The following is a 9,899-nucleotide window of genomic DNA, read 5'->3' on the forward strand; positions in this document are numbered from 1 at the left end:
ATTACTAAATTTCTTATGAACATTCCATTAAGGAAGAGGGGAGGCGTCCGTTATATCAATGAGTGCAGCTTTATTAAAATTTTGAGTTCAATGACAAGGGGACCCTTTTTACGCTAAGGCCGAATGGCGTGCCGTCTAGTGACACCACTTGTTCGAAATTTTTTATCATGGAGGGATAGCTCACAGCATTGCAAATTTGCCCATGAACATTCCATTAAGGAACTGAGGGAAACTTCTCACAAATCAATGAGTGCTGTCCGATTCAATGTTATGCTCAATGATAGGGGACCTCCATTTTATAGCCGAGTCCGAACAGCGTGCCGCAGAGTGAAACCTCTTTGGGGAGAAGTTTTCACATGGCAAAATACCTCAAAAATGTCGCCAGCATTTGGAGGGGATAATCACCGCTGAACAATTTTCTGATGTTCCTGCCAGGATTCGAACCCAGGCGTTTGGCGTCATAGGCGAACATGCTTACCTCTGCGCTGCGGTGGCCTCAGCATTAGTTAGGGGATAACAGCATTAGTTAGGGGATAACCGCATCAGTTAGGGGATAACAGCATTAATTAGGGGTTAACCAACTCTGAAATTTTTTTCTTATGTTCACGCCAGGAATTGAATCCAGGCGTTCGGCCTTATGGGCGAACAAGGTAACCTCGGTGGTCTATATATAAATAATTTAGCCTCCATATAAGTCGATAATTCACTTTGACCTTATAACCCCTAAATTCCTCAATCATAACCTTTAAAACTATTATCCCCCAATTTTGAAGTAATTATGGAAGGGGAAGCTTTCTCAACAGTGGAAAAAAGTTTCCAAGTGTGATTCGATTTAACCTTAATTTTATTGAAAAATGTTTAAATATATATAAATCATGTCAAACAATATTATTTCCAGTGTATATAAGGAACTCTTTACAAAATGCATACCATTTTACTAAATATTTAAATTAATTTTTTCTTGGCTTAATACGAATTTTAATGCCATTTGAACTCTTCATTACAAAGTCAGCAAAGGGATGAGGTTTAAATCCTTGTACTGGTAGAAATTCAAAATTTCGCAAAAGACACGACAAAGTGCATTTCAGCTCTAGCATGGCGAATTTTTGACCTGAAAAAATTAAAAAAAAGAGAGAAAAGATTGGCAGTGATTAATAAAATCAAGGACTAGAATTCAAAAAATTTTAAACTAAAAACAAAATCTCAATAACTTTTAATAAAATTTCCTTTAAAAAAATCTTTTTTTAGCTAAAATTTCCATGATATTTAAATGACATTTTACCAAAAAAAATATTAATGAAATTTTCCCTGCTAGCATAATCTCAATGATATTTTCTCTAAAGAAAAGAAATAGCTTTAATGTTAAATAGATTTTTTTTTTAATCTCATTTTGTTGCCATTATTTTTCTTAGTTGTTTAGACTTACCAATACAATTCCTTGGTCCCGCACTGAAGGCCACAAAACTAAACGGATGCACTTCCTTGTTGTTTTGTAAAAACCTTTCGGGCTTGAATACTTCTGGCTCAGGGTAACAATTTTCATTACGATGTACCATATATGACAAAACTGTAACACTGGCTCCTTTTGGCACTGTCAATTTATCCATTTTCATATCTTCGGTTAAAAGTCTCGAGTAAAATGGCACTGAGGGATATATGCGCAAAGTCTCTTTGATAACCGCCTCTAAATAGGGCATAGGTTCTTTTTCACGACCCTCCAGGGCTATGGCTTCCTCGTAGGCTAGCTGCTGAACCTCAGCATGTTGTGAGAAAAGATAAATGGCAAATCCAATAGCTGAACTTGTGGTATCATGCCCTTCAAACATAAAAGTATCGACTTCTTCGCGTATATCCCGATCACTAAGAGGTATGCCCTCCATTTGAGAGATGAGCAACATGTCCAGAAAGGCAAAACGTCTTTTTTGACCAATGCTGTCATAGGATGCCTCAGCATCTTTAAGACTGTGAATCTTTGAGTCTTGCAATAATTTTCTTCTTAACTTTATGACGCGATTCGTTTCGCCATGTAAGATTTTCAAATTTGCCAACATTTCGCGACCCAATGAGGTGTAATTGAAGAATATGTTATTTCTATGCCAAATTGAGAAGGAGCGTTGGGATAAAACGCGCAAAATGCTAAAATGAAAGCAAAACAAAACAATTATAAAATAATTTGGAAAAAAGATTTCCTTTACTAAATACTTTTTCACTGCTTTCACATATTCTGACTCGCTTTGCATTTGGGCATTTTTCTTAATACCCATTGCTGTCTCACAGATAACGTCCAAGGTCAAGAGCGTTATATAGGGAAACACATCGAATTCCTCTTCGTTGGCCTTCTTCTGCAAGTGATCAACCAAAAGTTTACAATTCTCCTCCATGGGCTCTTTAAATTCACTCAAAATGCGGAAATGAAAGGCTGGGGTCAGCAATTTTCTACGTGAATGCCATGATTCGCCACTATTGGTCAGTAGGCCATTACCCAACCAGGGCGAGAATAGCTTATAATTGTTGGATTTATGCAGCAAAGTATTGTCACTTAGCAATTGTTTCACATCATCTGGATCGGTGAAAAATACCACCAAGTCCTTACCGAGCCAAATTCTGAATGGGGAGCCATGTTTCTCGCGTAGTTCCTTAAACCAGAAGAGAATTTCTGAAATAGGAAAAAAGTGATTCTGTAAGAAGAATAAATGAAAGCGTACCAAGTTCGACCGTGCCGAATCTTATATACCCTCCACCATGGAGAGCATTTGTCAAGTTTTTGCCCGGTACCTCTTTATAGGCAAACGAAGGATAACGGATAAGAATTGCTATACTATTGTAGCTATCAGGTTATGAACCCATTCGGGGTATACCTGGTTTGGATGTTAAAGACCGTAGTAGAAGTCTTTGTTGAAAACTTCAGCCAAATCGGATAAGAATTAAGGGCTCAAGAAGTAAAATCCGGATATCGCTTTATATGGAAGCTATATCAGGCTATGGGCCGATTCAGACCATATTTGGCATAGTTCTTGAAAGTCAACACAAAACACTGCATGCATAAGTTCATAGAAAGTCGTTGTACAAAATTTCAGCTAAATTGGATAAGAACAGCACCCTCTAGAGGTTAATGAAGTATTTTCCGGAGATCGGTTTGTATGGAAGCTAAATCACTATATAAAACTATTTAGACCATACTTGTAAGGCGGTAATATCTGCCTTGCACTTTTGCAATAAATCCACCAGTGTGTATACTGAACCTTCTCCTTAAAAAGCTGCCTTTTCAGGTGCAGGTTCGCAGATCATGGCCCTTTTTATACCCACCAACGAAGGATGAGGTATATTCATTATACCCTACACCACTACTGTGGTACAGGGTATTATAACTTAGTACATTTGTTTGAAACACCAGGAAGAAAGAGAGATAGACCTATTGATAAGTATACCGATCGACTCAAAATCACTTTCTAATTCGATTAAGCTATGCCCGTTTGTCTGTCCGTCTGTTTATTTTGTGTACAAAGTAGAGGTCGTAATTTTCATCCGATCTTCTTAAAATTTGATACAGGCAAGTTTTTCGGCCTAGAGACGAAGCGTATTGAAATTGGAATAAATCGGTTCAGATTTGGATATAGCTCCCATATCTATGTTCGTCCGATTTGAAGTAATAATGCAATAAAATGGTCATTTGTTAACCGATTTCCTCGAAATTTGGCAGGAGGGATTCTAATGGCTCTCGACATTACTGGTGAATTTCATGGAAATCGGTTCAGATTTAGATATAGCTCCTATATATATGTTCGTCAGATATTGGGTAATTTGCAATAATGTTGTCATTTGTCAACCGTAGTTATTAGAGTTTGAACATATTTGCCAGAAATTTGATACTGATTATTTAATAACCCATCTGAAAACATCCGCTGATATCCATCAAAATTGGTTCAGAGTTGGATATTGTTCCCGCATTGTGCTTATAGGTTAGTTGTAAGGTATAATACAGTCGGCGCCGCCCGACTTTTGCCCTTCCTTACTGGTTTTATCATATATTCTTGATCGTCGTAAAAATCTAAGACGATCTAGACATGACCGTCTGTTTGTCCGTCCGTCTGTTTGGCAGTCTGTTGAAAACACGCTACAGCCTTTGAAAATAGAGATGTTGAGCAGATTCTTTTTTTGTCCCTAGGCAGGTTAAGTTTGAAGATAGGCTATATCGGACTATATCTTGATATAGCCCCCATATAGTGCGAACTGCCGATTTAAGGTCTTAGGCCTATAAAAGCCACATTTATTATCCGATTTTTGTAATGCCTCTCGACATCCTCGTTTGACATGGCCCAGAGCGATCCAAATGTGGATATAGTTGCCACATAGACCGATCTCTCGATCTAAGGTCTTGGGCCCACAACAGGCTCATTTATTGTCCAATTTCGCCGTTGTGTTAGGCCCCTCGGCATCCTTGTTTGATTTGGCCCAGATCGATTATAGACCGATTTCTCGATTTAAAGTCTTGGGTCCATAAAAAGCGCATTTAGTGTCTGATTTCGCCGAAATTTGGGACAGTGTGTTGTGTTAGGCCCTTCCACAACTTTTTCAATTTGGTTCAGATCGGTCAAGATGTGGATATACACTGCCGGGCAAAATAAAGCGCCGTTTCGTACCGTTCTTCATTTATCCTCAATATTTTTTATCTACGTGTATTATTAACTGTTTTTTATTGTCCCGTTATTTGTTGGGGTGCCTCAATTATTTCCATAAACATTTGAAATTTTTAAACTCGTCCGTTCAGGTTTCTCATGTAAAAGTATTGTAGTGTAAATTCGAATTCGTGCTACTGTAGCATATAAGCCAAGGACGCTGAACACCTGCGTTCGAATCCTGGCGAGAACTTCGGACAAATTTTAAAGCGGTGGTTATCAACTCTTAATACTAGCGACATTTTCCATGTACATGCATATTCATGTAAAAAATTCTCCCCAAATCGTTGATAAACTCATCTTGAATCTGGGTGGGTGACCGCCCTCTGTCAACAAATTATAAAGAATATTCCTTCTTCCTGACTATATTCGTAATCTTTTCAGGAATACCTTTCATTTGAGTTCCATATCGTCATGCTCGTCCAATATTTTGGGGTGTTTTGGGGGTGTTTTGGGGTTGGGTCGGCCCCCCATTTACGTGAACCCAATTTTTATTATAAAATTCGCGCTCTACTTTAATTTTAATCCCTTATTGTCCCGATCGGTCCACTTTTAATTTTGGCTAGTACTTTTGGGGTAAGGGAGAGGGTCCGCCCCCCTCCCGATATCAAAAAATTATACAGCCTATGTTTCCTTCCAGACCAACCTACACAATCTGTGAAAATTTCAAGATCTTTGCTTCAGCCGTTTTTGAGTCTATACGGAACAAACAAACAAACCGAATTTAATTTTTATATATAAGAAAATTTGACGAAATTTCATACATTCAGTTAAAAAGTTTTTCGGGAAATAAAGTCTGCTCTCTTAAGCAATGTTTTGAACTTTTTTCTCATCTGCATTGCACATTGCTTTTGAAATTTTCGATTGTTTTGTTTTTTTTAAACGTTCGTCTGCACTTTTCTAGTCCAAAGTTCTATTGCCAATAACTATAAGGCAATTGCCTAAAATCATTGTTATTGATGATATAAATGAAAACTGATATAGGGCTCCATAAATAAAAAAAAAAAAGCAAATAATGTTATTTTAATATACCAGATAAGGCTGAAGCCTTAAAGCCTTTCTAAATGTGCTATTATGGTCATTTAAAGAAATCTATTGCAGAGTTTAATAATAAAAACTATTAACATTTATGTTTATCAAATAATTATTTCTTTAACATAGGTGATTCCAAGAACTTACGTCGTTTTTTAGCATTTTCGATAAGTTCTCCAATTGTCGGTCCGGGCAACTTTCTTGACCACAATACCAATTTTATAAATTGTATCAACTTTGGAAGAAATCTCCCAAATAATGCAATGAGCGCCAATGCAATCAACGTAAAAGTATTCATTGCTCCAATTAAGTTGGCGGCAAATGTTAAATATTTATAGAATTCTAAATTTGTGCGAAATTCCAATGCGTGCTGCTTTGATCGTATTCGAAAAAGAACTAAATCATCTTTCTGCAAATAAAGTGGAAGTGAGCGAATATTGAATGCGAGCACCAATAACTTTTTGTTTAGAGCTAACACTGCGTTGAGGTATGAGCTCAGAGTTTCTTGTTGCAAGTGAAGAGATTTTTAAGGTTTTTCTTCTCTTCAAATTTTTGAAATACTAAGATAAGAGAACCGGTAAAAACATAATTGTATCGTGCGGCTTTCTTAAACTAAACAAACAGGTTTTGGAGTATTTGCTTTCATTTAAAGAAGTACAGCCTGCGGTCAATGCATTGGAAACATTTTAAGATTTTTATACCCTCCACTCCAGGATGGGGGTATACTAATTTCGTCATTCTGATTGTAAATATTCGTCTGAGACCCCAGTAAGCATATATATTCTTGATAGTCGTAACATTTTATGTCGATCTAGCCATGTCCGTCCGTCTGTCCGTCTGCCTGTCGAAAGCACTCTAACTTTCGATAAATACTTGGGATTGTAAATGGGCCATATCGATCCATGTTTTGATATAGCTGCCATATAAACCGATTTTGGGTCCTGACATCTTGAGCCTCTAGAGGGCGCAATTCTTATACGATTGGAATGAAATTTTGCACGACGTGTTATGTTATGATATCCAACAACTGTACCAAGTACGGTTCAAATCGGTCCATAACCGATCTGGTATGTTGACTTCTTGAGCCTCTAGAGGGCGCAATTCTTATCCAATTGGAATGAAATTTTGCATGACGTGTTACGCTATGACTTCCAACAACTGTGCCAAGAATGGTTCAAATCGGTCCATAACCTGATATAGCTGCCATATAAACCGATCTTGGTTCTTGACTTCTTCAGCCTCTAGAGGTCGCAATTATTATCCGATTGGTATAAAATTTTGTGCGACGTGTTTTGTGATGATATCCAACAACTGTGCAAAGAATGGATCAAATCGGTTCATAGCTTGATATAGCTGTCATATAAATCGATCTGGGATCTTGACTTCTTGAGCCTCTCGAGGTCGCAATTATTATCCGATTTGCCTGAAATTTTGTACGACGGATCCTCTCATGACCATCAACATACGTGTTTATTATGGTCTGAATCGGTCTATAGCCTGATACAGCTCCCATATAAATCGATGTCTCTATATTTTGGGGGCTCAAGACCCAAAGGGCGCAATTCGAATTGGCTGTAATTTCCGAACCAGACCATGTATTGATATCGCTCTTATAGCAAAGCAAATCTTTTCTTTTATATTTTTTTTGCCTAAGAAGAGATGCCGGGAAAAGAACTCGGCAAATGCTACATTACTAAAATTACTAAAATACATAAAAGGAAAAAGTTTAAACTTACCTTATCAACCCAAAAACTGAACAGAGGTAATTTTTCTTTATATTTGTATTCTCAATAAACTTAACTATTAGGGCGGCCATTAACTGAGTCTTTATTGTAAATGCCACTGGACGGCTATAAAGTGAGTAATAATTGTAAATGTAACTGAAATCAGATAAAAATTAGCTTTCTGTCAAAACGTCAAATCAAAACGTTCTGAGTACATATAACCTCAATAATATCAACCTTACGATGGAGCAGTCAGGTGGCTGATTGCAACACAAGGGTTGTCCAGGTTGTCCCGAAAAATAAAAGGCAACCTGGGGGTCTACATTGAGAACCCAGGAACTGAGATCTGTTTCAGACTGCCTATCCATAATACGGTCCTGCAGGCGAAGGTCACTGAATGCGTGAGGTGGTGTGGTGTTAACGCGAGGACGTCGACAGGCCATAAGGGCAATATTAACCAGGACGGTAAGACCACGTACAGGCTTGGAATATAAGAAGCAAATTAACGCCTTCTCTGAGGATTGCACGATCCGTATCGTTTGGATCTCCCCATAGGATGGCGAAATTCCTATGGGGAGATCCAGATCGTGCGAAGAAGGTCAGTATAGCTTTCGGTATTATAGCAGGACATTGGACTACGATCTCGCTTATGTAAAATTGGTGCGGCAAGTGATAGCATGTGTGGGGCATGTGGGGAAGATAATGAGACTTTGGAGCATTTCCCATGTCATTGCCTGGCTTTCGAGTCTAACATATAACGGCACTTAGGTGGGGACACAATACCAGACATGAACCAACTTAGGGGCGCGGAATGGAAAACAATGAAGGATTTTGCGAGTGACATGGAATTCCTTACTTAGATTTTCTTTTTCGAGGTTACTTTTTTTTAGTGTTTAGAGCGCACAACAAGCCAAATTTTTGCGTAGGTGTGTGTCCATAGTGGCATGGCATCTGCACCCTCTTTTCAACATAACCTAACCCAACCTTACCTTACCTACCCGATTTGTCTGAAATATACTATGAGGTGTTTTGTTATGACTTCCATGAACTTTGCTGAGTATGATCAAAATTAGTTCATAACCTGATATAGCTGCCATATAAGCCGATCTGGGATCTTGAGTTCTTGAGACACTAGAAGGTGCATTTATTATCCGATTTGGTTGAATTATTCCATGAAGTGTTCTGTTTCTACTTCAAACTATTGGGTTGCCCAAAAAGTAATTGCGGATTTTTCATATAGTAGGCGTTGACAAATTTTTTCACAGCTTGTGACTCTGTAATTGCATTCTTTCCTCTGTCAGTTATCAGCTGTTACTTTTAGCTTGCTTTAGAAAAAAAGTGTAAAAAAAGTATATTTGATTAAAGTTCATTCTTAGTTTTATTAAAAATGCATTTACTTTCTTTTAAAAAATCCGCAATTACTTTTTGGGCAACCCAATACAATGCCTAGTATGGTCGAAATCAGTTAATAGCCTAATAGAGCTCCCTTTTAAACCGATACATTTTAAGACTTATAGGGTGAAATTCTTATCCGATTTAGCTAAAATTTTGTACAACGACTTCTTCTATGAGCTTTAACATACGTGCCGTATATGGTCTAAATCAGTCCATAACCTGATATGGCTCCCATATAAACCGATCTCGGATCTTGACATCTTGAGCTATTAGAGGGCGCAATTATTATCCGATTCGGCTGAAATTTTGCATTAAGCCTTTTATTTCGACTTCGACAATTACGTTAAGTATAAGTCAAATCGCTTCATAACCTGATATAGCTCCCATATAAACCGATTTCCCGATAATACTTCTTAAGCCCCTATGGGGCTCAAGTTTCATCCGATTTGCCTGAAATTTGCACAATGACTTCTACTATGTTCTTCAACGTCCAAATGTTTCGAATAGGATCATAACTTCATGTATCTCCAATAGCATTGCAATTCCTTTCTGTTATGCTTTATTTGCCAATAAAGAGATACCGGGCAAAGAACTTTACAAATGTGATCCATGGCGGAGGAAATATAAGATTCTGCCCGGCGAAACTAATCACACGTTTACTTATTTTTTTTATTTTTTTTTTTAATTTACCTATTTGTTCATGGGCAAACTTGTAATTTGCCGAATAATTTTACGAGGTGTAACCAACGGAATGATTAGAACAACAGTTTTGTTGAAATGCTAATTTTCCCTTGAACATTCCGTTAAGAAAAGGGGGCAAAATTCTCACATTTCAATGAATGCTGTCCGATTCATGTTTCAAGATTCAAGTTGATAAGGGGTCTCCTTTTTTTAGCCGAGTACAAACGGCGTGGATCAGTGCGATACCTCTTTGGAGAGAAGTTTTAAAATGGTGAAGTACCTCACAAATATCGCAAGCACGCAACACACTTAACCATACTTCCGTCCTTCGGTGGATATAAAATAAATTGATCAGGTAATCAATAGTTAAGCCTTAAAATTTTTAGCTGTT

General features: G+C 37.7%; 1 protein-coding gene across 1 annotated transcript; it reads right to left on the minus strand.

Annotated features, from left to right (window-relative positions):
* Positions 1 to 913: 913 nt before the first annotated feature.
* LOC106082621 (probable cytochrome P450 4s3) lies at positions 914 to 6,056 on the minus strand. The gene is made up of 4 exons (XM_013245240.2): positions 5,856 to 6,056; positions 2,203 to 2,656; positions 1,427 to 2,136; positions 914 to 1,111 (listed from the first exon to the last, which is right to left on the minus strand). The coding sequence occupies exons 1-4, from the start codon at positions 6,004 to 6,006 to the stop codon at positions 951 to 953; spliced, it is 1,476 nt and encodes a 491-aa protein (XP_013100694.2). The 5' UTR covers positions 6,007 to 6,056; the 3' UTR covers positions 914 to 950.
* Positions 6,057 to 9,899: the final 3,843 nt, after the last annotated feature.

The sequence above is a fragment of the Stomoxys calcitrans genome, chromosome 4, assembly GCF_963082655.1.
Source record: "Stomoxys calcitrans chromosome 4, idStoCalc2.1, whole genome shotgun sequence".
Lineage (NCBI taxonomy): Eukaryota > Metazoa > Arthropoda > Insecta > Diptera > Muscidae > Stomoxys > Stomoxys calcitrans.

Coding starts and splice junctions, on each gene's coding strand:
- LOC106082621 (XM_013245240.2), bottom strand. CDS start 6,006: ATGAATACTTTTACGTTGATTGCATTGGCGCTCATTGCATTATTTGGG. Junction 2,657..5,855: donor CGAAAATGCTAAAAAACGAC/GTAAGTTCTTGG, acceptor TTCCTATTTCAG/AAATTCTCTTCTGGTTTAAG. Junction 2,137..2,202: donor TATGTGAAAGCAGTGAAAAA/GTATTTAGTAAA, acceptor CTTTCATTTTAG/CATTTTGCGCGTTTTATCCC.